The sequence below is a fragment of the Podarcis cretensis genome, assembly GCF_951804945.1.
Source record: "Podarcis cretensis genome assembly, chromosome: 17".
NCBI classification, from domain to species: domain Eukaryota; kingdom Metazoa; phylum Chordata; class Lepidosauria; order Squamata; family Lacertidae; genus Podarcis; species Podarcis cretensis.
In genome coordinates this window covers 40,175,598-40,190,809 of record NC_137187.1, presented here as the reverse complement: position 1 = coordinate 40,190,809, position 15,212 = coordinate 40,175,598, and the positions used below count along the sequence as shown (strand labels likewise).

Here is a 15,212-nt window from a genome sequence, read left to right as displayed (position 1 = left end):
GGGATACTGTATATAGTTTTCACTCAGGTCTGTAGATAGTTTTCACTCAGGTCCACGTCAGTTATTTTAGGCGGGAACTCTGGGCTGTTGTTGCTACAATGTTGACAGCCTATAAAAGCAGGCCGGCTGAGCTGTTTGCAGTCAGTTTTATTCCAGCTTACAAAATAAAGAGCTACTTGGAGAAATCGCTGTGTCGTCTGCTATGTCAACCCACAACTTAACACTGGCGACGAAGGTGGGATCGATGGACATCAGAGCACAGCCAGATGCGGCCAGCCTCTGAACTGAGCTGAATCACTGAGCTGAATCACAGAGCGAAATCACTGAGCGAAATCACTGGACAGAACCAATTCAGAGCTGACTGTTCTGGCTAAGAGCACTGTGTTCCATCCATCGCCCTTCACGCCGGCATCGGAATCATGGCTTCACTTGTGCCTCTACCGCCGTTTGCGCCAGCCTCTGAATCATGAGACTCCTACCTCGCTCGGTTCAACTGCTACCTCCAAGCCAACGAGCTGACACAAGTATCACAGGAGCGTAAGCGGGGCCTATTCCTCAGCCTCTGTGGGCCTGAGGTGTTTGAGATGGCCCGAGCATTGGTTGCGCCTGAAGCAGTCCAGGCAACATCATGGGACACGATTCAAGAGAAGCTCCGCAACCACTACGCACCAAAGCCGTCCAAGATTGCTGCCCGCCATGCGTTCTACCACCGGAACCAGGCAGAGGGGGAGTCAATCAACAACTACACCACCGCCCTGCGACAGGCTGCAATGCACTGTGAGTTCCGAAACTTAGACGATGCCCTGATGGATCGAATCATCTGCGGGGTCTGGGACATCCATCTGCAACGGCGTCTCCTCGCCAAGCCAGACCTCACGCTACAGAAAGCCATTGAGGAGGCTGTGGCCTCAGAAGCTGCTGAACGCTCCGCCCAGGAGACCTGCAAGTCCAGCAGCCCGCGTCTTGCTAGGGAGCCAGTTCCGGTGCATCATGAAGAGGCCAGCAGTGATGAGGCATCCTCCAGTGAAGACGATGACGTGCACCAGACAAACGGGAGCGCAGGAAGTTCCAACAGAAGTCCAAGGGCCAACCAGAATGTGCCGGCTGCGGAGGCAACCATTCCCGTGCCAAGTGTCGATTCAGAGACGCCATCTGTAGGAAGTGTTCCAGAAGGGGCCACATCGCTAAGGTCTGCCGATCGGCTCCGTCTGACACCCCCCCTTCATCGACTCGCAAGTCCAAGTCTTCACTCCAGTCTGCCAAGGAAAGTTGTTTCGCTCTCACCAACTGCCGGTGCCCGTCTGGAACCACGATTGGCCAAACCGACTCGCCTACTCGACGCAAGCTGAACGTCACGGTGCTCATTGAAGGAGCTCCATGTGACCTGGAGATCGACACCAGGTCTGCCCTGTCCATCGTGTCATGGAGCACCATCAAAAGACTGGTACCCAGAGTGTCCAAAAGGCAACTCGACTCTCACTGCGTACACCTGAGAGACTACCAGGGAAACGACATTCCCGTGGTAGGTGTTGGCCGGTTCTGGATCGCCTTCAAGGATTTTTCGGGCCTGCTCCGGTTGGTGGTGGTCGAAGGTCAGCGGCCAAGCCTCCTAGGGCTAGACTGGTTTGATGCCCTCGGCCTGGAAGTCACCGGCATCAACTGCATCTCTAACGCAGAGACTGAGGGTCTGGTCAAAGACTTTGCCGAGGTTTTTGACGGCACCTTGGGGCAATATACAGGTACGCCCATCTCCTTTAGCCTTGATCCACAAGTCGCCCCCATCAAGCTAAAGCCACGCCGGGTTCCCTTTGCTCTCAAGGCTAAGGTGGACGAATAACTGGACAAACTGATCGCCCAAGGAGTTTTGGAGCCGGTTGACCACGCCAAGTGGGAAACCCCCATCGTCACGCCTGTCAAGCCAGATGGGTCGGTGAGAATCTGCGCTGACTACAAGTGCACGATCAACAAGGCACTTCAGCAGCACGCTTATCCGGTTCCTGTTGTCCAACACCTGCTGCATTCCCTGGGTGAGGGTAAGGTCTTCGCTAAGCTGGACCTTGCCCAAGCCTATCAACAACTGCCAGTCGATGATGCCACTGCTGAAGCCCAGACGATCGTCACCCACCGGGGGGCATTCCGTTGCCGCCGGTTGCAGTTCGGGGTGAGTGTGGCTCCTGGCATCTTCCAAAGCCTTATGGAGCGTCTCCTGCAAGGGCTTCCGGGCGTGGTACCATATTTTGATGACGTCTTGGTGTCTGCAGACTCACACCAGCAGCTGTTCGAGCGCCTCCGTGCCGTGCTGACCAGGTTCCAAGAGGCCGGGCTCAAGGTAAAGAGGGAGAAGTGCCAGATCGCCGTTCCACAGGTAGAGTTCCTGGGCTATCTTATCGATGCCTCCGGCCTTCACCCGACCACATCCAAGATCCACGCTATCCAGCAGGCCCCCACCCCAAAGAACAAGACGGAGTTGCAGGCGTTCCTGGGGCTGCTGAATTTTTATAACATGTTCCTGCCCCACAAAGCCACAGTGGCTGAGCCTCTTCACCGACTCCTCAGCACAAAGATGCCTTGGGCCTGGGGTCATTGGGAGACGGCGGCCTTCAATGCGGTCAAGGCTCTCCTTTCATCAGACAGTGTGCTGGTACAGTACAGTGAATCCAGGCCGCTGGTCCTTGCCTGCGACGCCTCACCTTTTGGCATCGGTGCTGTCCTTAGTCACCGTTTTCCAGACGGAAGAGAAGCACCGCTCGCCTACTTTTCCAGGACGCTATCTCCGACGGAACGGAATTACAGCCAGCTCGACAAGGAGGCACTGGCACTTGTGGCTGGAGTGAAGAGGTTCCATGAATACCTCTATGGCAGGACTTTTGACCTCATCACTGACCACAAGCCACTCCTGGGCCTCCTCGCCGGTGATCGTCCAACTCCACCGGTCCTCTCACCACGCATGCTGCGATGGACTGTTTTCCTGGCTGCCTACCACTACCGGCTCATCCATCGCCCGGGGAAATCGATGGGCCATGCCGACGCCCTCAGCCGTTGCCCTCTTCCAGCATTTGTGGAAGACCCGGCTCCAGCTTCATCGCTCCTTCTGATTGAGGATCTTCCAGCAGCGCCTGTATCGGCTGCCACTGTGGCCTCCGCGTCTGCCCAGGATCGCACCATCAGCCGGGTGCTCAACTGGGTGTGGAGGGGGTGGCCACAAGGGCCTTTTGCATCAGAGTTCCAGCCCTTCGCAACCAGACAACATGAACTCTCAGCTCATCACGGCTGTCTGCTGTGGGGAGACCGCGTCGTGATTCCCCAGGGACTCCGTCAGCGCGTCCTGGAGGCTCTGCACGTTGGCCACCCGGGAATTGTCAAAATGAAGGCGTTGGCTCGGTGTTACGTCTGGTGGCCTGATATGGACGATGCCATCACTGGCTGGGTGTCCGCCTGTCAAGCGTGCCAAGAGTCGAGGCCTGCACCACCAGCAGCTAAGGGACACACCTGGGAGACGCCAAAGACACCCTGGTCGAGGGTGCACATCGATCTGGCTGGCCCCTTTCACGGCCGGACCTTTATGGTAGTGGTGGACGCCTATTCCAAATGGCTGGAGGTCGCCCTGATGCCCTCCACCACTACCGAAGCTGTCATCCGGGTGCTGCGAGGCCTGTTTGCAACGCATGGGTGTCCTGATGTCCTTGTCTCTGACTGGGCATCCGCCATGCCCTAACGGCACCCTTTCATTCATCCAGCAACGGGCAAGCGGAAAGAATGGTGCGCTTGGCAAAAGAGGCACTGGCGCGCCTGGACCGGGGAGACTGGCATGAGCGGGTCGCCGAATACTTGTTCGTGCAACACATCACCCCTCATGCGGCCACAGGGAGGAGTCCTGCTGAACTGCTTATGGGCCGCCGCCTCAGGTCACCGCTCGACCGGCTACACCCGGACTTTGCCGTGGCTGAACCCCCAGGCTGTGCCAACGCGCCACGGTCATTTGTCCCAGGAAACCAGGTCTTTGCCCAGAACTATGTGGGGGACATTCCTTGGGTGCCAGCCACAGTAGTGGGAGTCACTGGACCTCGCTCGTTCCAGGTGGCACTCGAAGACGGACGCTTGTGGCGACGGCACATAGACCAGCTTAGGCGCAGGGTTGGGGACTTGGACACTACCGGGGTGCCCCCAACTGCGCTTGCGGCTCCAGAAGAGACACGTACAGATGGCGAGGCCCCACCTACACCTCCCTCGCAAACTGCCAGCGTGGAGCCGAACCAAGCCGCTTCAGAGGGTCTGCCAGACTTACCACAGACTCAGACCACTCCTCTTGCGGAGGCTCCACCCACAGCAGTGGATCCAGGGGAGTTGGTTCCAACGCCACCTAGGGTCGCACCACAGCCTCAGCAAGAACTGTGTGGCCCTCTGGACTTGGCTACCAGTCCCCGGCGGTCTGGCAGAGTTCCCAAGCGCCCAACTTATTTAAAGGACTATGTTGTTGGACATGTATCACTGTTGGTCTAAGTATGGGAAATGTAACCGATATGCTTTTGTGCCTAATTGAACCATTACGCGTAGTGCTGTATATAAGGAAACCATTACGATTGTAACTAACGCCTTATCTCGGTGGGGAGGGGTGTTATGTAGTGAAGTTTCACCCTGGGCCAGCAGGGGGATACTGTAGATAGTTTTCACTCAGGTCTGTAGATAGTTTTCACTCAGGTCCACGTCAGTTATTTTAGGCGGGAACTCTGGGCTGTTGTTGCTACAATGTTGACAGTCGGCTGCCTATAAAAGCAGGCCGGCTGAGCTGTTTGCAGTCAGTTCTATTCCAGCTTACAAAATAAAGAGCTACTTGGAGAAATCGCTGTGTCGTCTGCTATGTCAACCCACAACTTAACACTATCTATCTATCTATCTATCTATCTATCTATCTATCTATCTATCATCTCTCTCTCTCTCTCTCCCCCTTAAGAACTAAATGAAGCAAAGGGCTCCTCTGATGCATCACAGGTGTGTGTCTAAGACAAGGTGGATTACATGGATGCTTCCCATCCTAGCACTCCTTGCCATAGGGAACAAACTTGACTTCAAATTTACAGATTGTTCCCTATTGAAGGAGAATTACATGAAGATGATGTACAGATGGTACACAACACCAGTGCAGTTAGGGAAAATGTATAAAACTAGTTCAAATATATGTTGGAAGTGTAAGGAAAAGGAGGGGGCGTTTTATCATATGTGGTGGGATTGTAAGGTAATTTAAAAAATTTGGGAAATGATATACAATGAACTGAAGATAATGTTCCGTTTAACATTTGTTAAAAAGCCTGAAGCAGTTTTATTAGGGATTGTAGGGAATGATCTGCCAAAAAAGCTGAAAAACATCTTCATGTATGTGACAACGGCTGCGAGAGTTCTGGTAGCACAAGGATGGAAGACTGAAGAAACCCCAACTAAAGAATCATGGCAAGAAAAATTGATGGACTATGCAGAACTGGCAAAACTGACATATAAACTATGGGACAAGGATAACTGTGACTTTACAGATGAATGGGAACCCTTTACAAAGTATTTGAAGACACAACAAAGCGAACTGGACTCCTTGGCTGGTTTTGAATAAACATTCACAAACTTTTTATTGATAATAATCAGCTAAATAGTTTGAGGATTTATACAACTGTGTAACATGCAGAAAACAGCATTTTTAGAGAAACCAAAGACTGGAACTGAGGGAAGTTGGGGGTGGGGGTGGGTGGGTTCTGTGGGGGGAGGGAGGGGAAGGGAGGAAAAATGGGGGGGGGGAATAAGGATGATATGTTTCTGGATAATATGTTTTGTTTTAATTTTTAATAAAAAGTTATTTAAAAAGAGACTACAGTTCCCAGAATCCTCTGGGGGAAGCCATGTGTTTTAAATGTATAGGGTGAATGGGACCAATATCCCATCCGCATTTCCTTGTGTCTCCTAGATTTCTCCCCTGGCAGAGGACAGTAGTTTCCTTGCTGCAACCCCTTTCATTATGGAGAGGCCTAAATCAGCAACAAATTAATCACCGTTATGTGACCCCTTCTCCTGCCGCGCACTGGAAGACTGGACTCCCCCCTTGCCCAGCTCAGCCAGAGGGAGCCTTCCACAAGGAGGCAGAAGGGGTGGGCAGAGCGCTGCCTCTTGCTTTTTCGCCGCCTGAAGCGGGTGTTTTGCCCTGCCTCCCCAGTGGGCCGGCTCGGATTACGTGGAACAGAAAGCCTGCAACTTGCGTGGGGCTTTGCGTTCTGGAATCGCACCTAAAGCCAAAATCGCGTGTAGTCAAAACATATTGGGTGTAATGGCGTGCCAGATTGCCAAAGTCTTCCCCCCCCCCAGATCCTTTCAAACCCATTTTTTTAATTAAACATCAACAGCTGCCGAGCGCAGGAAGCTGAATGCCTGCAAGTTAAATGTACGCAAATGGCGGGCTTGCTGTACTTTATACCAAAAGTGACTGGCCGAGTGGCAAGCTATGCTCCCAACCCTCCACACATTGGGCATATTCCCCTCTAATATTCATAAGCGCCTGCTGCTCGTCGCCAGCTCCTCTCCGACGCTCCTGCAGCTAAGGCTGGTGGATTCCGAAGGATCCCCCCACGTGGGCTGGCCGCTCCCTGGGATCCGCCCCCGGGGGAGGCGGGGGAGGCGGCGGCGGCGGCGATGGAAGGAGCGGCGGCGGCGGCCGGAGGGAGCGCTGTGTCCCGGCCAGGCCTCGCCTTGTATCCGGCGGAAAAGAAGCAGCGTTGCGCCCGCGGAGGAGGGGGCGGGCTGGGCTCTCGGACGCCTGGGTCCCTTGGAGGGAGGCATCGCGGTCCCCCCCCCTTCCTTGTTTCCAAGAGGGGCCGGCATTCCTGCTGGGGCCTCCTTTCCGGGGGGGGACAGTAGTTTCCCGCACTAGGTTGGGGGGAGGACAGCGCCGGGATGGCGGGCGAGAGCGAGGGGAGGGGGGATCAGGCCCCGGCTGCCCCGGTGGGGCCTCATCCTGCCTGGAGGAAGCTCCGCTGGGCGCCGCCGGACTCGCTTCTGCGTCAAGGCGCCTCTGGCAAGCGCCTATCCGGAAAGAGGCAGGAGGGGCACAGGCTCTTGAAATGGGTTTCCCCGGTTGCAGATCGAAACGGGATTTAAATGAAAAGTGCGATTAGGATCCGGCAGGTTGGGCACTCTGGCTGGGAGGGGGGGCAGGGGGCCGGAGTCCCTGCTCACTTGCCAGGGTCTTGCTGAAGGGACTCTAAGCGCAGACCCACAACATGCATTTGAATGAATTGCACGTGTGCCAAGTTGAATTTCTACAGCTGCTGGGAAATCAAGGTGGTGGGTTGGAAGGGTTTCACCCGCAAAGTATTATGGGCACTTTGTAGCTTTGTGAGGGGTAAGCTGCAGTGCCCAGGATTCTTTGGGGAGAGAAATGGGGATAAGTTGCCCTTTAATGCGTTTTGACCCCTAACTGCAAATACGACAGAATGGTGACTGAGTGGGGTGGAGGGAAAGGTAGGAAGGCCTTGAATGAAACCCACATGCCCTGGGCCCCCTCCTCTTCTAGGTATAACACATCTTCCCTGCTTCCCTGAGGCAACCCCCCCCCAAAAAAAAATAGGAAGCGAAAGAGATCGGCACAAAAACGGCCCCCTCTGCCCTCCACCCTGCAATTTGAACATTGGTCTTGAGTTTTCTTCCATCCACAGTCATGGATAAGCAGAGATTCTAATCCGTGTTAGAGCTCCGCGGTAAAAAACCAGGGACTAGAAGCTCTCCCAGAAATATTAAACACAGAATACAATGGTGACCTTGAATAGAGAGTCTCTTGTTGGAAAGGTAGGCTGTGTGGGCCTGTGGGGGGGATTTTCTTGTACGTTTTATGCTCCTTATCGCTACCCCCAACATCAGTGAGCTGAGGATCCCTTTCCCATCATCATCATTGGCCCAGATTGCGCTGGGCTCCCTAGCCCCTGACCCTGAGCCCCGCAAAGAAGGGATCAGCAAGGAACTGGATGTGACGGAGGACATCTTGCATGTGTGAGTATTGGCGCCGCAATGGATGGCATGTTGGACTTGAGCCAGGGTTTAAACAACAACAACAACAACAGTTTTATTATTTGTACCCCGCCCATGTGATCAGGTTGCCCCAGCCACTCTGGGCAGCTTCCAATAGATATTAAAATATAAAACATTTAAAACTTCCCTATACAGGGCTGCTTTTAGATATCTTCTAGAAGTTGTTTATTATCTTCTTGACATCTGATGGGAGGACGTTCCACAGGGCGGGTGCCACCACCAAGGAGGCCCTCTTCCTGGATCTCTGTAACCTCATTTCTCACAGGAGGGAACTGCCAGGGGGCCCTTGGAGCTGAACCCTTTTGAATGAGTCTGTTTCTTGGCCTAACCCACCCTGCAGGGCTGTTTGGAGCATAACTTGGAGGCAGAGTGGGGTGCAAGTAAAAGAAAGTGGTGTGCTGAGCAAGACCTGCATTTGGATCCTTGTGCTTTTGCACACAGAACAACTTCCTGGGGATGGAGGAATCTGCCTACCATCCATTTAGCACCATCTGTGGTTTTTCAGGAGGACAGACAGGCGTAGCTCCCAGACCTACCAGGGATTGACCATCTGCATACAAAGTGGCTGCTCTCCCACTGAGTTGGGGCCCTTCTGCACCCCGACCTTCTGTTGTCTCCCCTTGCTGACTTAGCTGCCAAAATCACTCATCTCTCACAGCACTCCCATAACATGATGCTCATCCCTCAGATGTATCACAAACGCCTTGCTCTTGCCTTCAGAGCCCTTTGTGGTCATGCTCTCCCATCCTTAGGACAGCATTCTTGTATCCTGATACATCTCTGCCTGTGAACTTTGCTCCTCAACCTCTAGATGTCTTCTGTTCCCCGAAACAACTCTGCCTTTTCCTCCCTGGTGCCCCATATGCCTGGTACCCCCTCTCAGAACCCCTCTGTGCATCCTCCTCGCTTATTTCCTTCAAGCCCTCGCTCCCATCACCTTTCCCACAAAGCCCTTGGAGCAGGGACACTGCAGCAACCAGGCCTCTAACTAAAGCTCAGCACTTGTCAGTCAAATCATCGCCTCCTTCGCCTGCCCCCATGTCCCTCTCCTTCCCCGTTTTAGCCAAATTTTAAACTGTAAGCCTGTCAGGGCAGAGATCTATCACCTCGTATTTTCTGCAAAGTGCTATACAAGCTGATGATACTATATAGAGGAGGAGGATAATAAGAATAATTCCTCCCTCTCTGTTGAGTACTTTGCATTCAGGTGGTGGTATGATAAGAATAAATTAATTAAGTGGAACAGTATATTTTCTGGCATCCAAATCTATTGGACCAGTTGCCCAGTGTCTGCCAAGAGTAAAAGGGAAGCTGAAGGACTGGAATAGAATGAGGATATTGGCAGAAGGAGTGGTATGTTCATTGGACTCTTAAGTGTAGTGCAAGTGTTGAAGTTTTATGTTTCAGTCTGCACAAAATACATTTTTTAAATTTTTTTGCAGTCGATGGAGAGCAGATGAAGCCCGGATTCTGCGTGTGTCCATCAGCTCCTTCCTGGAGCATCTCTCCTTGGTGGTGGAAACTATGGACCTCTTTGGGCCTCCTGTGGCTTGATAGATGGTTGCAACAGGAAGCTTCCCCATAGTCTTGGCTGGACTCTGGACTTGCCCATGGGCTACTGATGTCAGAGGAGGCGCTGAACATGCCATCCTTAGAGCCAAGATGTTGCTTTGTGTTCTGGAGCCAGCGGAGAACTCTTTGGTCTCGGATACTCTTGGACATTGATAGATTTTGGGTGCTGAGAAGCAGGCAAGCCTGGGACTGCCTTAATATAAGACAAAGTACATAGAATCTGGAGCTTTAATAAATTGTCCAGTGTGCTTTACTTTATAGTCTGCATGTGTTAACTGATTGTATATATTTGAGCCGGCTCACCATATTCATTAATCAATTACACAAACCCCAGCTAAATCTTAATCAGAGTGTTTCTCCAGGTGTTGCTGGACTCCAGTTCTCTTCGGCCCCATCCAGCATGGCCGAGGGTCAGGGTTAATGGGAGTTGTAGTTGTTGCAGCACCAGGAGAGACACAGGTTCCCCATCCCTGTTGCTGCATCTCTCTGTCTCTCTTGCCACCGGGGGAAAGCAGCTAATAGCTGGCAGTGAGGAAGAGGAGGGGGCCAAGTGGCAGAGGAGCCAAAACGGATGGCGTGGCCTTGAAGTCCTATTTATATAGCAAGATTTGCCTTTCTTTCTTTCTGGCAGGGCTCCTACTTGTTAAACAGCAAGCAAAACTTCCCCACCTCTGTCACCACCTTTGCATTCTGGTGAAAGAGGAAACAAAAATGACTGATTACTTGTCTCTCCATTGCTCCAATGGTTTGTAAAGCCCCATCCCGGTGGGGAACAAATGGTGCAAAAACACTTGTGTACCATTTTGGCTAGCTAAATAAATAAATCTTGAAATCTCCATCATAATTGCTTATAAACAGGGACCCATGGCTCACATTTTTTGGTTTTTTGGGGGATCTGAACCCCAATATTCGATCTTTGACCATGGTCTCTTTTTTGACAGCCACTGCCAGAATGGAAATAGCTGTCAGGTGGGAAATGGGGGGAGGCCCTCATTTTACAAACTTGGTTTTACCCAGGTATGGGACATGGCACTATCTGGGAGTTTGAATCAACGCAGCAATGAGATGATAAATGGGCAGAGTAAGAAGGATAAATTTCTGAGTACATGGTAATAGTTCCTTGATTATATCAACAAACTGGCACTGTCGATATGACCACCTGCCATGGGTGTAGCCAGGATTTATTTTAGGGGAGGCAAGTGAGGGTTGCCATACAGTGATACCTCGGGTTAAGTACTTAATTCGTTCCGGAGGCCCGTACTTAACCTGAAACTGTTTTTTTTTTTAATTATTAATATTTATTAAGTTTCAAATAAACACATATAGACACAAATACAAACAACAATAAAAACCTACAAAAACCAACAAACAAAACAAAAACAAAACAAGTATAAATTCAAACCTTATTTTCAAAACCTAATTTCACCGACCTCCTCACACCTCCCCCTTCTGTATTCTAATCTCATTTATCTTGTCAGCAAATCCATTCCCATATTTCCCATAGTTTTTAATAATTCTATTCTTTTTCCTTAATCAACGCCCCTGCAAACCACTAATTTTTAAACCCATATCTTTTAAAACTTCATTAATTTTATAATATTTGTTAAGATAGTCTTTAAATTTCTTCCAATCTTCTTCCACTGTCTCTTTGTCCTGGTCTCGGATTCTGCCAGTCATCTCTGCCAGTCCCATGTAATCTGTCATCTTCATCTGCCATTCTTCCAGAGTGGGTAGATCTGGTGTCTTCCAATACTTTGCAATAAGAATCCTTGCTGCTGTAGTGGCGTACATAAAAAAGATTCTGTCCTTCTTTAACACCACATGGCTTACCATACCCAGGAGAAAGGCCTCTGGTTTCTTCAAGAAGGTATATTTAAGTACCTTTTTCACTTCGTTATATATCATTTCCCAGAAAGCCTTAATCCTCGGGCATGTCCACCAGAGGTGAAAGAATGTACCTTCATTTTCTTTACATTTCCAACATTCATTATCTGATAAGTGGTAAATTTTTGCAAGCTTGACTGGGGTCATGTACCACCTATAAATCATTTTCATAATATTCTCTCTCAAGGCATTACATGCCGTGAATTTCATACCGGTGGTCCACAACCTTTCCCAGTCAGCGAACATAATGTTATGACCAATATCTTGTGCCCACTTAATCATAGCTGATTTAACTGTTTCATCCTGTGTATTCCATTTCAACAGCAAGTTATACATTTTTGACAAATTCTTAGTTTTGGACTCTAACAACTCTGTTTCCAGTTTTGATTTTTCCACCTGGAAGCCAATTTTCCTGTCCAACTGGTCCCATCACCTCCTGGCAAATAGAAGGGGAAGAAATGGAGGCAGTGAGAGATTTTACTTTCTTGGGCTCCATGATCACTGCAGATGGTGACAGCAGCCACGAAATTAAAAGACGCCTGCTTCTTGGGAGAAGGGCAATGACAGGCCTAGACAGCATCTTGAGAAGTAGAGACATCACCTTGCCAACAAAGGTCCGTATAGTTAAAGCTATGGTTTTCCCAGTAGTGATGTATGGAAGTGAGAGCTGGACCATAAAGAAGGCTGATTGCCGAAGAATTGATGCTTTTGAATTATGGTGCTGGAGGAGACTCTTGAGAGTCCCATGGACTGCAAGAAGATCAAACCTCTCCATTCTGAAGGAAATCAGCCCTGAGTGCTCACTGGAAGGACAGATTGTGAAGCTGAGGCTCCAGTACTTTGGCCACCTCATGAGAAGAGAAGACTCCCTGGAGAAGACCCTGATGTTGGGAAAGATGGAGGGCACAAGGAGAAGGGGGCGACAGAGGACGAGATGGTTGGATAGTGTTTTCGAGGTTACCAGCATGAGTCTGACCAAGCTGCGGGGGGCAGTGGAGGACAGGAGTGCCTGGCGTTCTCTGGTCCATGGGGTCACGAAGAGTCGGACACGACTAAACGACTAAACAACAACAACAAAATTTGATAATAATGAAGCCAGTCTCGCACTTTGTCTTTTAGATTCTCAAAACTCTGCAATTTCCACTTATCACCCTCCTGTTCTAAAATTTCACAATATTTTGGCCATTTAGCCTCCGTATTAAGTTTTCTCAAGGCTTTTGCCTCCATTGGTGACAGCCACCTTGGAGTTTTGTTCTCCAGCAGATCTTTGTATTTAATCCAGACATTATACAAAACCTGAAACTGTTCTTAACCTGAAGCACCATTTTAGCTAATGGGGCCTCCTGCTGCTGCCACGCCGCTGGAGCATGATTTCTGTTCTCATCCTGAAGCAAAGTTCTTAATCAGAGGTACTATTTCTGGGTTAGCGGAGTCTGTAACCTGAAGCATATGTAACCCGAGGTACCACTGTATTTCAAAGAACAAAAAAGAGGACGCTATGAAGATTCTCATTTTAAATACTCCTACTGTACGTAGGCTATAGAAGCTGTGATATATTGCTGAGGGGGGCACGAGAAGAGATGGGGAAAGCAAGTTTTCAATCACCAGTCTTGTCTAGGACTCATCCAGAAAGTATAGCCAGAGACATTTTGGCAAATTTAAAAAATGTTACCCCTGGGGACTTCCGGGTTAGCGCCATCGCCAATGGCGGTGTTCCTCTGACTGAGAGGAACCTGCTCCGTGGAATTCGGGTCGTGCCGCGGCGGCGAAGGCGGAGACCCTTTAAAAATCCCAGGCGGAGGAAGCCTGGGAACGTGGGATTCGGATGACACCAGAAGCGCCCCCCCTACCCGCAGGGAAACCCCTTTTTTGGGGTTCCGAAGTGACGTGGGGTGTTTTGAATCGACCGCTATTTTTTACGGAGTGAAGCCGCATAGCCGTTGCCGGAGAGCGCGGACTTTTTCTTGTGGACAATTGGATTTCAAACAACAACCCGTGAGTAGAACGGAAATTGGACTTTTAAAGTACTTTTAAATTGGTACCGATCGGGGAAGGTCTAAACAGGAAGTCCGCCTCCCCTTTCTGTAAATAAACTGAAGCAAAGAACTTGTTAACTAAGGTTGTGGAGAGTCTTACCTAAAGGATTAAAGCTCCACTGATTGAAATTACTATCAATACCCTTTTTTGAAGCAGGGAAGCCTGCAGGAGAAGATCAAAATTGGGGAATTGAAGCGCCACTTCCCTAAACCTGGGAGCGGTCTGCGAGAGCCCGTGGAGGGTGAAGAGATAAATTTGACAGCTAGCTGTCAAGATACAAAAGAAGGACTTTGTTGCTATTGTCAGTTTCTGTGTTTTTGTGTTTAAAAAGAAGGAAGGCAATTGCTACAATTTTATGTTTGGGACTTTTGGGACTGTGCTAGAAGGAGTGTAAATGGAAACTGTGTCCCTCTAGAGGGAGTTTTGGGATAGTGTTGCAAGGATGCAGCTGGGAAATTGATTTTAAAGATAAAGTCTCTGAGAAACTAGCTTTGACCTTGGACATTTCAAGGATAGCGGATGAGAAGGAAGTCGCGTCTGAACTGAATAGGACATTTTATCTGCTGGGAAAGCTGCAAGAACAGATAAACGTCATGGCTACCAATGTTGAAATTTTGGGAACAAAAGTGGGCATCAGTAAAGAAGTAGACAAGAACCTGGCACAGGAATCTCTTTTAACTAAACAAATTGAAGAACCAGAGAAGGAGAAAGTTGCTGTTGTTAAAGTGATGCATGGGGGAGTCGTAACCCTACAGAGGCAAATGGTGGATTACAACTTCAGGCCTTATACGTCTGCAATTAGGAGAAGCCAGTTTTTGGTGATGAAATCCTGGCTTGGTTTGGAAAATGAAAGATGGAGAGATCACCCTATGTGGGGATCGAATAACTTTTGGGATTTGAATCTGAGTCAGGTGGAGATTGGAGCCTCTGGGGCCTTTGGATTTGGCAGGAGTGTGAAACAAGATTTGGAATATTCTATGGGCCCTACCTTTAACTATGGAAGTCTGGCAGACTCGCTAAGAAGGAATTTGACTACCGTTGGGTTGGAGCTCCCCCGAGATTTGTTCTTTAACACCAAAGACTATCAAAAAGATCGGCAGAGGGGACATGAAAGAGAGTTAAGAGCCTCGGACTTAAGATCTCCGGGTTGATGGACTTTTGGAGAACTGTTGGCAGGGGCCGAGACCGGGGAGGGGAGATGATGAAAGAAAAATTGGGAATTTAAAGTGTATATATTGTGATATTAAATAAGTATTTTTTTTCTTTTAATGAGAGATGGGAAAATCGTGGAATGGAATCTTTGTGACCCTAGGGGAAACGTCTTAAGAGAATAATTTCAGATATATAAGTTTTAAGGAGAAATAAGATTAAATAAAGTAAAAGTGGATGGCTAATAGGTGAATGAGAGAATGGAAAATTACAGTATATTAAGATAAGTTATAAAGATAAAAATAAAGATGAAGGATTTGCTGAAATATCTATTTGAATTAGAATACAAAGGGGGAGGTGTGAGGAGGTCAAGGAGATAAGTTAAGAAAGGGAGTTATATTAAGGTTTAACTTGTTCTTTTGTCTTTTTTTATTGTATTTTTCTTTTTTTTGCTGTTTTTGCTGTTTCTATTTTTATTATTTTTATTAATATATTTTTTTCTTGGATATGTT

At 49.3% G+C, this 15,212-nt stretch overlaps 1 protein-coding gene and 1 long non-coding RNA gene across 2 annotated transcripts; one reads left to right on the top strand and one right to left on the bottom strand.

Moving 5' to 3' along the window:
* Positions 1 to 6,593: 6,593 nt before the first annotated feature.
* Positions 6,594 to 9,883, top strand: LOC307206033 (EKC/KEOPS complex subunit LAGE3-like). The gene is made up of 3 exons (XM_079958852.1): positions 6,594 to 6,725; positions 7,891 to 8,019; positions 9,501 to 9,883. The coding sequence occupies exons 1-3, from the start codon at positions 6,667 to 6,669 to the stop codon at positions 9,610 to 9,612; spliced, it is 300 nt and encodes a 99-aa protein (XP_079814978.1). The 5' UTR covers positions 6,594 to 6,666; the 3' UTR covers positions 9,613 to 9,883.
* A 359-nt stretch (positions 9,884 to 10,242) lies between these two features.
* On the bottom strand, positions 10,243 to 13,147 carry LOC307206060. Its single transcript, XR_013834250.1, has 2 exons — positions 12,811 to 13,147; positions 10,243 to 10,896 (listed from the first exon to the last, which is right to left on the bottom strand). It is a non-coding gene; the product is annotated as an uncharacterized lncRNA (long non-coding RNA).
* Between the last annotated feature and the right edge of the window lie 2,065 nt (positions 13,148 to 15,212).